The following is a 19,238-nucleotide window of genomic DNA, read 5'->3' as shown; positions in this document are numbered from 1 at the left end:
AAAGGTGTACAGTGACATCCGACCTGCTCAGACGAGACCACAGGAAGATACACTCTTTTGCCTCTGAACATTAACTGCATTGAAGAGTGGACACCACAAGCAAATGTCAGTAAAATATTCAGGAAGTCCTGTCATTTAACACATACAGACGTGTATGTACCTACCACTGAAGTCTGTTCGGAATTCAGTAGTCCAATAAAAAAATGAATTCCTCATTTGCACACTATCTGAAATTAGTTACCCGAGCATGAGCCCATATGGACCGAAGCCACCTTTTCATAGAGATTTCTGAGAAATATGTCTGGGGGAGAAACTAAAAGTGAGCAGGGAGAAGCAGAGAGATGGGGAGATCTGATGGCTGGCATCCAGCTTCCCAACATCTCCATATTCACCACACAATTTGAATGCAGGTCCCATCAGCCATGTTGCCAGCACACCTGGCGTGACACAGAAGACTGGCAGACACCGATCTCCTTCACCTGGCCAGGAGCACCACACAGGAGACACAGACGGCACGGACAGAGAGCTTCTCTTCGTCTCTCAACAAACATCTACTAAACATCCTCTCCAGGTGAGTCTGCGCCCAGGTTTTGACACACCAGGCTGAGCGTTCCTCTACCATCATAACATGCTCATCATATTCCTTAAGGAAACAATCCTAATATGTCTTCTGTTGCATCGCATGCAGTACCACGACTAAGGAGATGTTTTATGTCATCCAAGTGTCTTTTCTACAGTGCCATTCGTGTTTCTGACACAAACCCGGAGCCAGGACGTTTTTGGTGTTCTCATCCCACCAACAGCTTGCCTGCTGGGGCATTCTTCCCATTCTGTTCCCCTCTTCTCAGGGAGTCATGGCTGCTCTGTTGGGGCTGCTGCTGGCCCTGGGCTGGCTGAGTGGTCCATGCTGGACACAGAGTCAGCCCGCCTGGTTCCAGAACATCTCCACTAACCTGTTCAAAGAGACGGGAGACATCATGCTGGGGGGTTTGTTTCCTATCAACCAACTCACCAGCAACCTGAGCCAGAGAGACAAGCCCAACCACATCGAGTGTCGCAGGTGAGGACGGCAACGGAAGAGGCCCAATCATCATCAGCACTTTTCACTGGTTGTTATATTTGGTCACACATAACCATGTTTGTTCGCATATCATTTTAGGTCTCTGTTGTTAGGGTTCGGGTACACTTTTATTCAAAGTGTCTCACGTCATTCACTGAATCAGGGGGAAATAGCCACCATGTTGTTAATCAGTCACTAACACATCTGCCCTTTAAGTCAGACAGGATCCAAATTTTAACAAGCACACAGAGTTTCCTCTCTGTGATCATCCCTCTTTTACCCCGCGCGTGTCCGTTCTGGCAGAATCAACGAAGAAGGGCTGGGCCTGGCCCTGGTGATGAAGTACACCGTGAGCGAGATCAACGCTAACTCAGACCTACTGCCGGGCGTCAAGCTGGGCTACGAGATGTATGACACCTGCAAGCAGTCTGATGTGATCGTGAAGCCCACGCTGCTGTTCCTCACTGAAGGCTCTAGCAGAAAGCTGGCCATCAGATGCAACTATACCAACTATGAGACCAGAGTGGTGGCCGTGATCGGGCCCAGCATCTCTGACATGGCCTCCATTACCGGGAAGCTGCTTGGATTCTTCCTTATGCCACAGGTGAGGTTGCTCATGGGAAAAGGTTCAGTTTCACACAAACATTGGGTTTGTCTAAATAATGATTTATATATATATATATATATATATATATATATATATATATATAAACATAATTCTAGGTTTCAGTGGTTGTACTTTTCCTTGTCCTCAGATCAGTTACCGAGCCACCAGTGACAGACTAAGCGATAAGCAACTGTACCCATCGTTCCTGCGTACGGTGCCCAGCGACAAGCTGCAAGCAGGGGCCATGGTGCAGCTTCTGTTGATGTTTGAATGGAACTGGGTGGCCGTCGTGGGTAGCGGGGAGGATTACGGACGCCAGGGCCTGAGGCTCTTCAGCACCATTGCTACGGACAGCGCAATCTGCGTGGCATACGAGGGGTTAATTCCCGTCTACAGCGACCCGGAGTCGGAGATCAATGTGATACTGGACCACATCGCAAGCAGCAAAGTGAAGGTGGTGGTGGTGTTCGCCCTTGCCGGGTCTACTGCAGCCTTCTTTAAAGAGGTCAGCGGAAATGTTTCGTTTGTGTCTGAGTTGGTACGGTTTTGAGTAGTCAGAATGTTGAGCAAAAAAGTCTACTGGAAAACAAAGCTCAAGCAAAAAATGTAAAGCCTATATTTCATCGTTTCATTTATAAATGTGTTTTTCTTACGTATTCGTTCCTATGAGAGATTGAGTGTGCTGCCATGTGTTCAGGTAATCAGGAGGAACATGACAGGGGTATGGGTGGCCAGCACAGCCTGGGCCCTGCACAAAGCTGTGTCCAGCTTGCCTGGCATCAACACAGTGGGCACCATCCTTGCTTTCACCGATGAGATAGAGGCTGTAGCTTTGCTCACCAATTACACACGGGAATTTCTCTGGAAGTTCAGCGAGGAGAGGGCCACACAAGCTTCTCCAAGCCTAGACTCAGAGACCACATCCGACATGCAGTCTTTCAGCAACCCCTGCCCAGAGTGTTGGAGCCTGTCTGTGGCCAACCTGAGCATCGTGACAGACCCCCAGGTCCAAAAGGCTGCCTTTTCAGTGTATGCTGCTGTGTACAGCGTGGCTCACGGTCTTCATAAAATGCTTGGCTGTAATGCCACCAAGTGTCAATGGAACACTCAAACCAAAATATACCCTTGGAAGGTAAAGCCCCCATTATACTGACTAGGAAAGTGATACACCATTAATGGAATGTGACCTGTAATCCTAAATATGACAAATTATGAATATATAGTTATATAGTCCCATATCCTGAACATGATATTCAAAACCTTCCTTTGCAGCTGCTGGAGGACCTGAAGAAAGTTTCTTTCAAGTTGCATGGAAATAATGTCAAGTTTGATACAGAAGGAAACCCAAGCACAGGATATGACCTCATCCAGTGGGTCTGGGTGAATATGAGTTTGAAGTTTGTGGACATTGGCACCTTCAAACAGAATCTGTCCATTAACCAATCCCTCATCCAATGGTATACAACTAATTCCCAGGTATGCTACTCTATCCAAGACCGTCCTCATTTTAGAAGGCATATTTTGCAAAATATTATATTACAGGTGGCGTAACAAAACCTCCATGTAAATTCTTAAACAATCTTCAGCGCACAGGTGTCCATGATTGAAATGACACTCAAAATGTAGTGGAGCCACACACTTGTACACAAGTCAAACCAGCTTAAACAATGAAAGTCAAACACTTGATTTGACCTGTTTCCCTTCCAGATCCCTGTGTCGACCTGCTCTAGTGAGTGTGCTGATGGCCAGGTGCGCAGAGTAAAAGGGTTTCACTCCTGTTGCTATGACTGCATTGACTGTGGACCAGGAACCTACCAAAAAGAGAAAGGTGGGTCACTGTATTTCTACAGAATATGTTTTCATATTTATATATCATTTATAAAGTGAGTCAGTGAAAGAGTGAGTCAACAAGATTGTGAGGGAGGGAGGGAGGGAGGGAGGGAGGGAGGGAGGGAGGGAGGGAGGGAGGGAGGGAGGGAGGGAGGGAGGGAGGGAGGGAGGGAGGGAGGGAGGGAGGGAGGGAGGGAGGGAGGGAGGGAGGGAGGGAGGGAGGGAGGGAGGGAGGGAGGGAGGGAGGGAGGGAGGGAGGGAGGGAGGGAGGGAGGGAGGGAGGGAGGGAATTAATTAGCCAGAGAGCAATGCAGATCAGCAAAGCAAATATTTCAATCACAAACTCCCAAACACAGTCAGTCTAACCCATCTCTCTGTACCACCCCTACTGTCCCCCTCTCAAATGCACAGAGGACATACAGTGCACTAAGTGTCCCGTGGGTCAGTGGTCATTGAAAAGCAGCACTAACTGTACCAAGCCGACTTTTGAGTACCTGACCTGGGTCGAGCCAGCATCGCTGTGTCTGATGCTGGGTATGGCCCTCCTGCTGGGGTGCCAGGGGCTGGCGGGGGTCCTGTTCCTCCAGCACAGGCATACCCCCATGGTGTCTGCTTCTGGGGGAGCCCTCTGGATCTTGTCCCTGCTCAGCTTGGCAGGGGGCTGCCTCAGCCTACTGCTGTTCCTGGGTCAGCCGGGAGATCTTGTGTGCCGCCTGCAGCTGCCGCTCACCTGCATCTTCCACACCATCAGCCTGGCAACCATCCTCACCGTCTCTCTGCAGGTGAGGCCTTCTATTTACATTTAGTCTTTTTCAGTAAGTACAGGGACATTCCCCCGAGGCAAGTAGGGTGAAGTGCCGTGACGACACAACTTCATTTGGCACGGTGGGGAATCGATCCGGCAACCTTCTGATTACTAGCTTGACTCCATCACCGCTCAGCCATCTGACTCCTCGATCCTATTTGATGCCTTGATGTTTTAATGGAAGGCTATAAATCCCTGTGCAGAATGGGGGGTGGGTGTATGATGACTGTCTGAGCCTTGCAATGCCTCCTAGAGATAAAGCCATATGAGTTTTGTGTAAAACAAATTATTTAAATGGAAGGCCAAGGTTTAAGTTTCCACTGTAGCCATGTTATAAAACATAACATTTCAAAATAATGTGTAGAAATCTTGGCGACCTTGCTAACACCCCACTTTCTGCAGATAGTGTACGTGGCCGAGTTTCCCCAGAATGCCCCCTCCCACCTAGGCATGATGAGGAGCCATGGAAGCTGGCTCCTGGTGCTGGCTTGCAGTGGAGTGCAGGCAGGACTCGTTGGCATGTTTATACAGACAGTGCCATCTCTATCCAACCACATGGAAAACATGGAGGTGAAATTTGTGGTCATATTCCAGCCATGCCCAACAGAGCCCATCATTGCCTTTGGTGTAATGCAAGGCTTCAATGTTCTCTTGGCTCTACTCTCCTTCATGTGCACCTTTATGGCAGTAAAGCCTGTTCACCAATACAACCTGGCCAGGGACATCACTTTCTCCACCATCATCTACTGTGTGGTTTGGGTGGCGTTTATTCCTACCTACACCGCATTTGATCTCAAGGGCCAGTCTATTGCTCATGTGACTGTCAGTTTGCTGAGCAACATGGGGCTGGTGGGGGCCTACTGCTTCCCAAAGTGTCACCTGCTGGTGAAGAAACCCGATTTGAATAAACCAGACCACTTCCGTACCTTCCTTGAGGGTGCCCCACCAAACCAACAGGAGGAGCAGCAGAACCAACAGTGACTGCTTATTAAAACTCTGTTATTTTAGTTTGCTGAGCATTTCATGGCTTCACGGAATGATAGCTTATGATTGTAGCCTGTTTATGAAAAATCAATAAAATCTGAAAACGCTGCGCTGTTGTTTTTTGTGTCTAAATCATTTACTGTAAAAACAAGGTCTAAATACAAACACAGATGTTATGTCATGATTCCAGTCCAACAATATTTTGAAGTTTAACTCCTCTATTAAGCAGTTACAGTGGGGTCACATATTCTGACAACTCACCCAATGTGCTGGTACATTACATATTTAGTTTTTTTATTTTCTTTACAATAGAATTTAAAGTTTTGAATGTAGGTCTAGTGTAAGTTTTAGGTAGGTTATTATTACAAATGTAACTCGTGCATGCATTCACAAAGAAATACATGTTTAGAAACATTTCAGAGAAAATGTACCTTAATATATTTTATTTACTTTCAGATAAACATATGTTACTACCGCGAATAATCATGCGGTCACCGTTTCTGATGGGACACCTTTGCACAGATTCACTACCGGCCACAAATGCGTATTATTTTACTTGTCTAGCCTATACCTAGAGTAGGCTAGACAAGTACAGTAAAACAAGTTTAGTTGTGTGTGCATTTTATCATGCGTCTGTACTGCCCACTATCGTTCAGGTCCCGAGTCTTGACTGTCACGCGTTACTGTGCTTGGAAACGGTTGCCAACAACAACGAAGAAGCAAGCGAGCAAGGAGGGTATCTCCAAGTAAGAGAAAGCAAATTAGATAGCAAGCTAACCGAAATTATATCTTAGAAATTTCAAATGTGTTAAATCTAGCAAAGTTTAAATACAATATATTTGTGGTCATACATTTTGTGCACTTAGCAAAGTTCACATTTATTGACGTCTATCAAATTGGAAAAACCGGATCTAAAACCAGTGCCCTACAGTAACCATGCCTCGGGGAAGGTCTGCAACTAGTGTCCACTCGGACAGCAGTGAGCTGGATCTTGACGTGATAGGTAGGGCACCTATGCATTTTGAGATACCAAGAGGAGCATTTCAGATCAGTCTGTATTTGATTTGGTACCACAACATCAACCTGACAAACTAAAACCTTTTTGTGCATAATTTATGTCGACTAGCTGCCATGATCTACATTTTTGTGTTGTGCTCTAGCGGAGACAGAGATGGGAAAACTTCACAGGCAGTTTCGCATCATGGAGGGAGACAAGCAGGCCTACAACATTCAGTCTCAGGAATACATCCGCAAACAACGGTAGGTTAAGTGTGTGTGAGAGTGTATGTGTTATTGGTAAAAGTACACGTAGCAAACGCATAGATCATTCTTCCTTGACTATTTGTATACCCAAAACAAGATATATATATATATATATATATATATATATATATATATATATATATATATATATATGTATATATGTATATATGTATAAATGTATATTTATAGTTTATCTGTGTGACTGCAGCTATGAGATAGAGAAGCTGGAGAAGGAGCAAGAAGAGATGAGGCTGGACCTGGCTGTGTCTGAGAGTGGATCCAAACGGCAGCAGGACACTGAGAGTGCCCTGAACTTGCACTCACTGCTGGACCAGAAGGAGCAGGTGGATGACAAGCTTGAGAGAGAGAAGCAGTTCCAGGCTGACCTTGCAAAGCAGGTAGACTGCACCTTTGTATCCGCTCAGACACGCTAACTTGCATACATTTTGGCCAACACGTACAAGTACAAGACACACACACACACGTACACACACACTTTTCACACACACAGAATGGTACATTCTACACTGTCTCTGCCATGAGCTGTGTGTGGGTTTACAGATAGCTTGCTTAGAGAGGAAGCTGACAGAGCTCAGAAGTGAGAAGGTCACTCAGAAGTCCCAGCCTCGGCAAACTCCGAAGGCCATGCGCACCTTGGAATACAGACTGGACAGAGTGAGTAGGTGATGCCGCCAAACACTCAGTCGCTGAGTAGCAGGTTGAAGCTACTGCAAGTTCAACACCATAGAAGCCCTCGTCACCTTCAATGTCTGATTTATGTATTTTTGGTTTCAAGCTTTGAACACAGACATAACTTTATGGTCATGTTTTATTGGGGACTTTTATCGGAAAACAACATGAGTAACCTGTCTAACCTCTGACCTCTACAGGCGCTCATCCGCTTCAATGAGCAGCTGACCAAGAACAGCCACCTGAGGGAAGACCTGGAGACCCTGCGGCTGGAGCGAGGCCGCTTCCTGCAGCTGCAGCGCAGGCTGAGCAAGGTGGGACGACCCGCACAGCCAGTCGGAGGCTAGGAGAAGAGGGAGACACGCATGAGAGGCCGTATGGCTGCCCGGTCACTCGCTCTCTCTGGAGGAGGGTGTAGGGGAAGAGTCTGACAGGACCTCTCTTCTGCATCCCGTGTGTATCAGGAGCTGCAGGAGATTCGAAAGGAGATCGGAGACATGATCAGCCTCTCCACTGCTGCCTACGATGCCAGGTCAGAATGGGGGAGTCAGTCTACTGACGTCCTTGTAGGCTTCATACATGGCTTGTTTCAGAGTCACTGGGAAAGGCCCCTTGACTGGAGGTGAACTGTTTGTGCTCAACCCACTGCATGTGTATTTTTGTGTGAGCAAAGGTAAGTGTTCTGTAAACCAACCATAGATGTAAAGTTCATGTATGGGTGTTCTTATTAGGTGTAAAAGCACAGGTTTTAGTGAGTAAAAGCACTACTGTACCATGTGTTTGTTCCAGCTGATTTCTGCGATCTGCTTTAAGTCACTTTCCATGAAAGAGCTTCCTAAAGCATCAGTTCATAAAAAGCATCTGCTACATGAATAAAACCATATAACAGGTGATTGGAATCTGCCGGCTCTGTGCATGAACCTCCTGAGATTCTAGATTTCTCCCATCTCTCCTCTGCTTGTGTCTCAGAGTGGAGGCCCAGTCCAAGATGACGGTGATGAAGGAGAAGGCTGTGAAGGACCTGGCTCAGTACAGCGCAGAGATGAAGGAGCTGGAGAGGGTGATCGCTCACGAGCGCAGACTCAAACAGTTCATGACCACCAAGTGCAGTGAGAGAAGTGGGCAGGACGAGGGGCTGGACCAGGGGCGCAGGCATGGTACGATGACAGCAACCCAACCTGGGGTTTAGAGCAGCCAGACCGGATGGCTTTTAGGAGTTTTAGAATGCAATTGGATTTCAATTCACAGCTCACCTATTATTGTCAGCATCCTCCAGTGGTAAATGAGGAGTGGGGCACTTTGAAGGACTGTGCTTCTTTTAATGTTGATGATGAGGAGTTGCCTTTTTTAGAGTTCAAAGAGCAGAAGAGGATGGACTCCAGAGAGGAGTCGATAGAGTCGCTGGAGGAGGTCTTCCACACCATCCAGAGTGTGACTGGAGAGGAGAACCTGGACATGCTGGTCTCCCGCTTCATCCAGGGTCAGTTCCACACACACACACACACACACACACACACAGGTTCTACCTCGATTACAGAACCACACTCTGTGACTCAACAGAACCACACACTGACAACTCTCACAATTCCAGCAGAACATGTTGAACTTTAATTCTTATTTTTCCAGTCGAAGATAAGAACTTTGCCCTGTTCAACTACGTAAACGAGCAGAACAACGAAGTAGAAGCATTGAAAGACCAGATCAAACAGGTCTATATGATTCTCACCATCCCACTATTTACAGTATTAGCATTTATACAAATACTATTATATATACTTATCTTTTTTCATATAATTTCGTTAAATGTGTGTGTGTGTGTGTGTACCTTCCAGATCCACGGTGAGATGGAGCAGTATGGAGTGGAGGAACAGAAGCAGGACAGGGAGTATCAATCTCTGTTGAGGGAGACAGACGAGCACCAGAAATCCTCTGAGTCTGAGGCACTTGGGTATGAAGCTCAGACCAGCACTGTGAGCAAGACCCTGGACCAAATAAAGACAGGTATATTTAGCCACACACACACGCACACACACACAGAAAATAAGAGGTATGCAATCCCACATACCTACCTTAACGACTTGACAGTAGACGCTATATGCAGTGCTGGACACACACAGACACACACAAACACATCATTCCTTTCCCTTGTGTTGTGTGCTTACTCCAGGAGTGAACAGCTTGTTCCAGGAGATGGATTGTGACCGCTCGGTCATTGAGGAGATGCTGGGTTCCTCTGCTGGGATCAGGGAGAACAACATCATGAGCTACCTGAGCCTGGTGGAGCAGAGGACCAATGAGATGCTCACCATCCAGGCCTTCCTCAGCTCCAGGGTGAGCACATGACCCGGTCCTGCCACCTGTACACACGCATCTGGTCGAAGGATGAAGCTGGATGAAAATAGTTTTTTTGATTGCTTGGTGATTAATGGATGAATGGATGAATTGTACACACACACACACAGCTGTACCATGCTAAATTGTCTGCCCTGTCCTCCGCAGGACCTGGAGAAAGATTATGACCCTAAAGATTTGGCTCGGTTCCTCCTGGGTCAGAATCCAGAGATTCCCAGACAGAACGTAGTCATTCAGCCCCTACTCACTGGGTCGGTAACTGTCCTGAGTTATAATGGCTGTGTGAGTGTTTACTTTGAAAAGATCATGATCTTGAACCTATTTTTGACGTTGTGTGTGTGTGTGTGTGTGTGTGTGTGCCCCTCAGGGTCGATTATGACACAGAGGAGTCTCTTCTGACGGATGAGGAGGAGAGACCTCTCTCTAAGAGGGAAATACGCCAGAGGATCTTAACAGGGGTGAGATACAAACACACTCTCTCTCAACACGGATAAACATACGTACTGTACAGACTATGCTAGGGCCTCTCACTAAACTCACTCATGTATACCCAGAGCTTATTGTATCCATAGAATTAGAAGGACCACATTAACATACCATCATTTTTGTTAGTGAGTATGTTCACATGTGTATTAAGCAGTATCGCCCCCACACCGGTTGGACAATACATGGTTGAGTGTTCTCAAGTTAATTCTCTCCTCAAAAATGACTCTATAGGTTCTGCGTAAGGAGGACTCAGTCCGTCCGGCTGGAGGGAGAGATACCAAAGGCCACAGGAACCGCTCCCTGGTGCCCTGAGTCTGCATGCAACCCTGGCTGTATGGTGACCGGAGCCTGGCAGGGCAGGTGGGCAGCACAGTTCATGTGCACTTTCAGCCCTCCTACATCTATTGATAGGCCCTGTAGAAGTGGACTTGATTTAGCGATAGGAACTACGTGTCACAAAAAGATAAGATGTGGAAATCTTTAGGTATGATTTCACTTTTTTGGTGTATTCTTCCACTGAAATTAATTTAGACGATGAAGCCTCATCACGGTCTGTTACAATACTGGGATTTGTTACTGTAAACTTGAACTCATTAGGTGAGTAGACATGAAGGGATCTATTAAAGTCTGTTAGCTTACTGGGGGTTTCACCTGCCATAATGACCCACGGCAAATACTGCTCACTGATGGCTGTTTCACTAGTGTATAGAATATAGGAAGGATGCAAGACAGGACGGTGTCTTCTGGAGTCTTGAGAACAATTCTACATCCAGTTGCAGTTTCTCAATTAAACAGAAGGGGGCAGCACCTTTGTGTTCTTGAGCATACAGTCTTCCAAAAAACTCAATATGAGTCTCTCCAGTAAATTTTATTTGAAAGTCCCAGAAACAACATATTTTGCCCTTTAAAATATTTAAAAGTCTGTTTTTATAATTTCCTTACGCAGATGTATGTTTAAATATATTTTTTCTCAATACAGGATCAGCTTCTCTCATAAATATTTTCTTTTACATTGACATTTTAGTCATTTTAGCACTTTTGATCTACTACAAATGTAATTCATATAAAACTGTACGTACAAATTATTTGTTAGGGTCTATTTTAATTAATTAAAACACCTATTCATTCATAGATCACGTTTTAAGAGTTTTAGATGTGATGGATGAAACCATGTGGAAGCATAGATGCAGACTAATGACAAGGGAAGGAAGTTCACCATTCTTCTATCCAACCTACTGAACAATTAAATTGAGTTTTGCTATTTAAAGGTGTGATGTGAAGATCACAGGATCAAAAGGCCTAGTTACACCTCTGGCTTGCACAGGAACTCCATGGCTGGTGGACAAAGTACATAAATCCTGTATTTGTGAAAGTACAAATATTCTTGATAAATATTACTCTATTAAAAGTAGAAGTCTTCAATTTAAATTCTATTTGAGACAAAGTACAAAAATCTCTGATATTTTATTAAATTCAAAAGTAAATGTTTTACTATTTAGTATGGTTATGTTTGTCAGAGTTTACGGACATAAAAATACAGCAAACTTCTCTATTTATATATATATGTATATATGTATATATATATATATATATATATATATATGTATATATATATATATATATATATATATATATATATATATATATAAATGGCATCCATTATAAGCACGTTGCCCTTTCATTAGTAATTGAAGTTACTCAGTTATGTCCTTATCAAAGGACACAGCTTACTGTGGTGGAGCACAGGGAGCCACTCTACTGCGCAAGAACGGACAAGCTGGGAGTTTAACATGGCGCTGACCATATCTTGATTAAGCGAGCCTCAATGCTCCACTGGGGACATGCCATAGGAACTCATGGGATGCCCTCTTTAATGCTTGGTCTACTTTATAATAGGTCTATGACTGGCAATCCTTTTTCTCCACAATCAAAGTAGTATTAACAGGTATCGCACAACAGTGGTAGCGTCACAAGTGGGACACCTTACTTTGAAATGTAGTGAAGTGAAAGAAAACATTTTCCTACATGGAAACACTTATGTAAAGGTAAAAAGGTACTAAAACGGTAAGAAAGTACAATAAGAAATTACAAAACCTATCTACTTCTTTATTATCCACCACTAACTAAATATATACTGTATTTATTCAGAGAGTAGTGTTTTGGTCAATGAGTAGATTACCAGTTTTGTGAGGAAGTGAAACTGTTACTTGTCTAGCTTGTATGGCCCAGTATGCTCAAGATAAGCCGCTTAGGGCAGATTTTGTGGCGATGAAAATAGATTATCAAAGATAAAAGGGGTCCAATGAAGAAAGTTTGAGAGGGAGACATGAGATGGAGGAGGTTATTTTCTTTGAAATCCAACTCTTAGCTAGCCCCCCTCCATTCCCAACAAACGTTCTTTGCACACGGTTTGTTGGTCTGTTGCCATAGAAACGCTCCCTTTAATCACAACAGAACCTCATTTCCTGCTCCAAACAAAGGCTCCCGATCGCTCTGGGAGACAGCCTGCACCAGTCCCAAGGCCCACCTCCTCCCTGATGCCCTGCCCACCACCAGCCCTCCACCACTCTCCTACAATTATTTTCCTGCTTCAATTTCTCTCTCTCTACCTCCCTGTTCTTCACATCTCTGTTCCTTTTGATGAGTAAAATTCACTATTGATTGTAAGTGTAAGTGTGGTAGTGGTTTCCTTCTTGTTTTAATTGTTCTCTACTTCTACACAGTTGCTTTCCACCACCTATTGCCTCACTTTTTCTTGTTGGAACATTTCACCTTCTTCCTTTTGGTTGCCTGAGACAATTGTTCGATTGACCCATGACAAAAAGGTTGTGTGGAAAGAACTGAAGCTGTCAGTGTGCAAGGGACATTTACACCCACACCATAGAACCTGTGTACAGACACTAACACATACAAGCCCACCACATGAACACAGTAACACACATCTACAGTCCTCATACTTCTATCTGAGCTCTACACCCACTGGTCTGCATCCTGTTCCATTCTCTATCGCACTCCTGTGTTTTCATATCCTTAACCAAAAGAACTGCACTGTTGGCCTGTCATGTGTGAATGGCACGTTGTACTTTACTGCTGTGCTGTAACCTCTGCGAGTTCTCTGTGAAAGTGAAACCTCTCACCACTGGTCTTCAGTGTTTACATGCTGTATTTGGGTCAGCATCGGAAACAGAACATGTTTCAGGTGTGCAAATTAGTAACAAATGATAAACGACACTGTTTGACTTTTGAAGACCCTTAAGAGATCTTTCTCTCTCTTGTTATTATGTGACAGTAAAAATGAATTAGTCCTTTATGTTCTATGATTACTGTATAATCATAGGACAGTTCAATCAGTCCGATCATAGGGCAGAGTATGTTTTATTAGTTATGTTTTATGCAATCATTTAAGGTTTCTCTGAGGTTATGTACTCTGTCTCTCTCACAGTTTGTTTATTTGGGCGTAGTGCCAGGTATTTCCCTAGTCTGCCTGCAGCTTCAGAATGCAACCTCCCCCTGAAGAACCCCCCCTTCTCCCACCGATATTTGTTGCCAGGCAACTCTCTGTGAGGTCTGGAACTGGCTCTGACCAATCAGGCAACAGTGTTTACGTTCAAATGGTAGATAGAGACAGGATAGAGAATTATTTTCCATACCATCATCACCATAGATATATATAAATGCCTTTATATATCAATATCTATGATCATCACATTTCATGTTTAGGAAGTTCACAGCCATTGTTTTTTGCAGATTGATATTTTGATTTCTCCAAACCTCATTCCATGCTTCTGCAGTAGGAATAGAAAGGCCACTGGGCATTGATAGCAGCTGATTCACAGCTGCTGCACAGACAAGAAATTAGGGTTTTCTGTTGCTAAGCAATCTTGGCTTCCAGGTCCTACTTACTGTAGATCATGTAATTTTTCCCTAATGTCTAACTCAGGGACATTGGGTCACTCTACCTGTAACATGTTTATTCTCTCCAGAACATCCTACCCCAAATGACCAAAACCTTTACTGTTGCTCCCATTTAAATGTACACACTTACACCCTCAATTTTGGTGACTGAGATGGTGAGTTTCCAGAGGTAGCCAGAAACAGATGCAAGTTAAAAGGAGTGTTAAACATGAGGCGTGTTTGACCAGTTAGACTGACGGTTGACCTAATCTTGAAATGAAAAGGTAATGGGCTATCAAGACTGTCCTCCATTTGTCATTCCACTGGGGCTCGATCCTCCATTTTGTTTAGTCTTTGTTTAGTCTTTGACTAACTTTCAGCCAATATGTGTGCTTCATAAAAATCACAAGAGATCATGTAGTGATTCTGACCATATGTGGTAATCTGGCCGATTTGGATCACCCCTTGAACTGTTACTTTCCCTATTCTCTCGCCCAATTCTCTCTCTGAGCCCTGCCAGGTCCCTATCTCTCCCTGCCCCCAACCTCTTCCCTATAGCTGTGGCCCTCGTCTCAGCTCGGATGGCTGTGCAGATGGTTCTTTGTTGAGGCATCACAATGGAGCTTGGAGGTCAGAGTGTGAGAGGGCCCAAGCACTGACACACTCCTCCACACTGACACACTGCTCCACTGTTTTGCGTCCATTTCCTAGCCCTGCTATCGTCTTATTTTATAGGGAGCTAAATTGACGCCGATTTGTAAATAGGGTTTCCTGAACAAAAACATGTACACTGCATTTAATGGAGCCTTCTCACTGAACACCACTAACCCCTTAGATTCCTCTTAAGTTAAACTACCTTAGGCTGTGACTTTGACAGTTTTTTGATTGACACTTTACTCACTCAGTTGCTCTTACTGATTTCTCGTGGATATATGACAAAACAAATCTAAACATGTATGTAGATAAGTAGACATAATTGTGGTAAAATGGTATATAAAAATAAATACAGGCACAATTTCTGATCTGCTCTGCAAGGAAATGCAAATCTACCATCTGCCCTGCAATCTCATGCAACAGCCTTTGCTCGTCATTCATCCTAACAGGAGGCACTGTCATCGATTGGCCTGCCAATAAGCTAGCGTTTATATTTACAACATGAAACTACAACAAAATACTCATCCTATGCAAAACATAGGACGTTAATGAGGGAATACTATAAAATACACAGACAAAATTTAACAATGACAAAATGTTATAATGCTTTGTTATTCAGGAAATAATTTCAGAGTAAAAAAAAGACTGAGGAGATTAATTGAATTCCTTTGCCAAAGCAGAGTATGAAACGATAGGGTCGGTGGTATTTCCCAGAGCCTCCATTTCAACAGGTTAGATGGAGTGGCAGGTAGACAGGAGGCGGGAAACTCAGACAGAGGAGGAGCAGCACAAGAAACCCATATATGAACTACTGGAAATTTCCACTTCCTTGTGTCAAGGCAGGAGTGTGGGTGGGGTTTATGAGGTGAAATAAGGCAGCTTTTGAAACCGCACTGGTAAATTCCCCTTTGCATCTGAAACACTGAAATGACATGTCAGTTTACTGCTACTACCCTGATCTCTGTAGCCCTGTGTTCACTTCATTACACTTTCTCTTTTCAAGGATACCTCAAAAATAAAAGTTGAATCAGTGACTCTCCTTGTTCAGTTAAATCACATATCTGTATGGTATTCTGGCACAAATGTTTGTGATGAAATGTCATATTTATGTTCTCAGGGTTTTTATGGCAACTTTTATTTGATTGTACACTTGATTTAATTCCACTTAGTACTTCTAGTTTATGTACCCTTAGTATAGATAGTCCACATATTTTAATGTTAGGTTCCTATATGTTTATTGTATGCACCTTCCTGCCAAAGTAAATTCCTTGTCTGTGCAAACTTTCATGGCGAATAAATCCCTTTCTGATTCTGATTATCTTTTTTGATAATTTGATCTGACAAGATGTACCTTCACTTAAATAAATAATGTCATGCTTCAGTGTCCTTGTCACCTAAAAACATGTTGAATCATTCAAACTAAGGGCCACAGAGCCACATTCCAGGAGGTGTACTCGGGCATGGGATTTTGTCAACACTGATGAATGGGGAGCACAAGACAGTTAAGTCAATCCATTCTTATATAATTTTCTTCCTACCCAGGTCCTTGTGTCCAAGTGTTTTGTCATTACCAGCGTTGATAGATATCTGCACTTTTAAGGTCCTGGTGTCTTATATTATCTCATCACACAATTACACTTACACAAAGAGACAAATGCAAAAATACACACACACACATGCAGACACACAAACACACATACATGGGACAACAAAGTGACATCAGGCTGACACCATGCCAACATGGGTTCAGTGGGATATACCAGGTTTGATGCAGCCTGAGAGAGAAGTCCACATCTATGTTGTCCCCATGTTTTTCCTGAGACTCATGGAAAGCTTCTCTGAGCATGCAGAACACTGCTGTTCAACAGAAAATAATTTAGTTAACCCCCATCAATTCTTCCAATTAAGGAGACCAACCCCTTCCCCCCCTTATAATCCTGACCTCTGCTCTTCAATGGCTGCCCTCACTGCTCTCCCCTCTAGCCGTGACATTCCATAGGTCGGGTTGCATTCTTTTGTCTTTGTTTTTAAGGTGTGATTGTGAAAAACAGTTTGATTTATCTGTAGCACGGTAGGATGGTAATAAACAGGTATAGAGCCAGAAGGCTTTGAAGTACAAATGGTAAGTTGCCACTTTGATTCAACTCTTTGTAGTTAACCACCAACTTCTGTCAATATACTAAGGTTCCCTCACACTGCTGGTGGGGGAATTAGTACTCATGGAAATGAACTGAGGTAGCGAGCACTGGAGAGAAAAACTGACAGGAAATTATTTCACAAACACTTCCCCTCTTTCCCTCCCTCTCTTGGATTGCTCCCATTTTCCAGTTACAGTAAGTGAGTAATGCTTGGACCGTCTGCTTTTATGGAGCTGCCTGACTGTATCTCAACTGAATCTGGGTTACAAGCTTACTGCGACAGACTACAGTTGACTGTTTGTATGGTCTGCAGTCTCCATGTGGTCTAATCTGCTAAATGAAAGGGTGCAGTCCTGTAACCACAGGTACTTTGCCCTGATGAGTCCATTTTTAAGTGCTGTCTCCCATTCATAGTCACACTACTGACTAGATTTAGTGCCTGATGTTTTAGCACTTCAAAAGAGCCTTCTTGAAGTTCAGTGTTTGGTATAAGCGCTTACACTGAGGACAGATGTTTCTCCTCCTACACAGGGGAGACAAACTCTCACAGACAGAGAATCATGTTCTCATCATACTCTGACATACAGCTGTTTGTGTGTAATTACCCTGGGTTACCACCCATCGTAATTTAATTTCCGTTGAAAGTGGTATAGAGAGATTTTGCAGTTGTAGACTGCTAGTGAGACTAGTCTCATCTTTCAGTCTCAGGAGGGCCAACAAATAGGACCAATGAGACCCAGGGTTCACTATGCACACAAACACATTTTTAACATTACAGATACATTTGAATATAGCATTATATTTGAAAGTCACAACTACAGGGAAATTGTGCTTTTAACAATGTTCAGATTTATATTCAGAGGTATTAATTCCCCAATAACTAAACCAGTTTGAGAGTAAAGAAATTGTGTATTTATTCCCCAAGAACTGAACTTGTTTGAGAGAGTAACCACTCCCTAAAGTCTACCTGTGAGGTGAGATGATAGACGGAATAAGAAGGCGGTCTCATCTCTGTGGGGGACCGGAAGAGCAATCTGCTATGGTAAACTACTACAAGTCACTATTTCTCTCTTTTTCAAAGATTAATAGGTCTGCAATTAGGAAATTAATGAGGGAAGTCACTATACTTTGAGCAACAAGAGGCATCCTAATGATCAAAACAGTCAAAAACAATGACATGTCGAACTGAATGTCTGTCTACATGTTTGCATGCTGTGTATGTTCCTCTAAATCCACTCACAATCTTTACTTGGGAAGTACTCTTCTCCTCCCCGCCCTCCCCCTTCCATTCACTTCCCCTTGCTGTCTTAGTCTGTCAGACTCACAAAGCAGACAGCCATACATTAATTGCTGACCCTATGACCTGGTTCTGTGCCATGAAAATGTGGCCTCAAACAAAGCTCTGATTTCTGACCAGTCCTCAGCATGTATGCATTGTGTTTGAATAACTTACTGAACACTGACAGTGGGTGACTTTCAACATTTTGATTACATGCTGTTAATTAACTTAAGTCACTGTCAGCCTGTCCAATACCATTGAGTTTGTTATTATAGGAGAACCCTTGTTGGCACTGTTGTGACAAGTACTTGTGTCTTAGTATCACCCGGTGTACACAATGTCTGGGAGTATCTTGACTGCTTTATTTTTCATGCCGTGCATGGTACAATCTCTGGTTTCCGGCTCAAGTGCATTTCAATATAAAAGTCCTGGCAGTATTAAACATTACTAGAACTAGCTAGACTCCATTCATATTTACAATATTTGTCAATTGTATAGATGTTGTCATTCAGACCCAAACCACTTAGGCTTTTTGTGAGTTTACATTTCAAGCCAGCATCTGGAATGTGCAAGGAAAGCTTCTTCATGTTTAAACAAAGGGGATTTTGTTCCAAAACCCGTTAATAAATAGCCGCCAATATCTTCCCAAACCACAATAGCAATGGCGAAGAACTGGTTTCATCATCAACGGTCTCCTGTAACTTGATACCTCTAGATTTCAGGGGGGAAAAGACCAAGAGAAAATATTTTTTTGTGTCAGAGAAAGAGACTGTATGCCACTAATCCTCATCGTGATCGACAAAAAATGCATGTGAACATTTAGAACTTTCAAATGCCTTCATCCACTCAGTCACAAAACATACAACATCGGCATTTATGCTTTTCGGCTAGTTCCAGTCTACACCGTCGTCTATTCAACTGTTAGTATGCAACAACTACAAACACGCATATTACCGTAATGTGAAATAGTAAACTACATTTGAAAATAGCCTGTAATTTATTTCCTGTAAATGTATCACAGCGAAGTCAGAGTAGCTCGAGCGAGGAGCTTTAACACATTCAACCAATGAGGAAAGAAATTACTTGAAAAAAATTGAAAGGCGGGACAACTTTTAAAGACTGACAACAAATCCTCGAATGAAAAGCCGTAGCGCTTTTTTCTTACTTGAGCCTGGTCCAATCAGATTTCCCATCGA

At 43.6% G+C, this 19,238-nt stretch overlaps 2 protein-coding genes across 5 annotated transcripts; both read left to right on the top strand.

Annotated features, from left to right (window-relative positions):
- The first annotated feature begins 854 nt into the window (after positions 1–854).
- tas1r3 (taste receptor, type 1, member 3) lies at positions 855–5,395 on the top strand. The gene is made up of 8 exons (XM_084705847.1): positions 855–1,060; positions 1,364–1,664; positions 1,816–2,172; positions 2,365–2,799; positions 2,940–3,143; positions 3,375–3,495; positions 3,909–4,279; positions 4,705–5,395. The coding sequence occupies exons 1-8, from the start codon at positions 855–857 to the stop codon at positions 5,281–5,283; spliced, it is 2,574 nt and encodes an 857-aa protein (XP_084561973.1). The 3' UTR covers positions 5,284–5,395.
- A 533-nt stretch (positions 5,396–5,928) lies between these two features.
- Positions 5,929–15,908, top strand: odad1 (outer dynein arm docking complex subunit 1). 4 transcript variants are annotated; one of them, XM_084706358.1, is made up of 15 exons: positions 5,929–6,032; positions 6,153–6,289; positions 6,447–6,546; positions 6,758–6,947; positions 7,111–7,224; positions 7,440–7,553; positions 7,704–7,771; positions 8,209–8,396; positions 8,591–8,719; positions 8,866–8,948; positions 9,072–9,240; positions 9,407–9,570; positions 9,739–9,842; positions 9,959–10,049; positions 10,309–11,323. In XM_084706358.1, exons 2-15 carry the CDS (start codon positions 6,223–6,225, stop codon positions 10,387–10,389), a joined length of 1,662 nt encoding a protein of 553 aa, XP_084562484.1. In that variant the 5' UTR covers positions 5,929–6,032; positions 6,153–6,222; the 3' UTR covers positions 10,390–11,323. The 4 variants fall into 4 exon arrangements, with proteins under 4 accessions (XP_084562484.1, XP_084562487.1, XP_084562485.1 ...); XM_084706361.1 differs by having other exon boundaries at positions 5,981–6,032; positions 6,218–6,289; XM_084706359.1 differs by adding an exon at positions 12,558–15,908 and having other exon boundaries at positions 5,988–6,289; positions 10,309–10,437.
- The last annotated feature ends 3,330 nt before the right edge of the window (positions 15,909–19,238 follow it).

This window comes from Hypomesus nipponensis, chromosome 9, assembly GCF_054491055.1.
Source record: "Hypomesus nipponensis isolate SF chromosome 9, ASM5449105v1, whole genome shotgun sequence".
NCBI lineage: Eukaryota > Metazoa > Chordata > Actinopteri > Osmeriformes > Osmeridae > Hypomesus > Hypomesus nipponensis.
This window is presented reverse-complemented; position numbering and strand designations above follow the sequence as displayed.

Excerpts from the sequence above, each read along its gene's own strand:
- tas1r3 (XM_084705847.1), top strand. The coding sequence starts at position 855 with ATGGCTGCTCTGTTGGGGCTGCTGCTGGCCCTGGGCTGGCTGAGTGGT. Across the intron at positions 1,665-1,815 it reads GATTCTTCCTTATGCCACAG|ATCAGTTACCGAGCCACCAG; the intron begins GTGAGGTTGCTC and ends CCTTGTCCTCAG. Across the intron at positions 2,800-2,939 it reads CCAAAATATACCCTTGGAAG|CTGCTGGAGGACCTGAAGAA; the intron begins GTAAAGCCCCCA and ends CTTCCTTTGCAG.
- odad1 (XM_084706359.1), top strand. The coding sequence starts at position 6,223 with ATGCCTCGGGGAAGGTCTGCAACTAGTGTCCACTCGGACAGCAGTGAG. Across the intron at positions 6,290-6,446 it reads GCTGGATCTTGACGTGATAG|CGGAGACAGAGATGGGAAAA; the intron begins GTAGGGCACCTA and ends GTTGTGCTCTAG. Across the intron at positions 7,772-8,208 it reads ACTGCTGCCTACGATGCCAG|AGTGGAGGCCCAGTCCAAGA; the intron begins GTCAGAATGGGG and ends CTTGTGTCTCAG.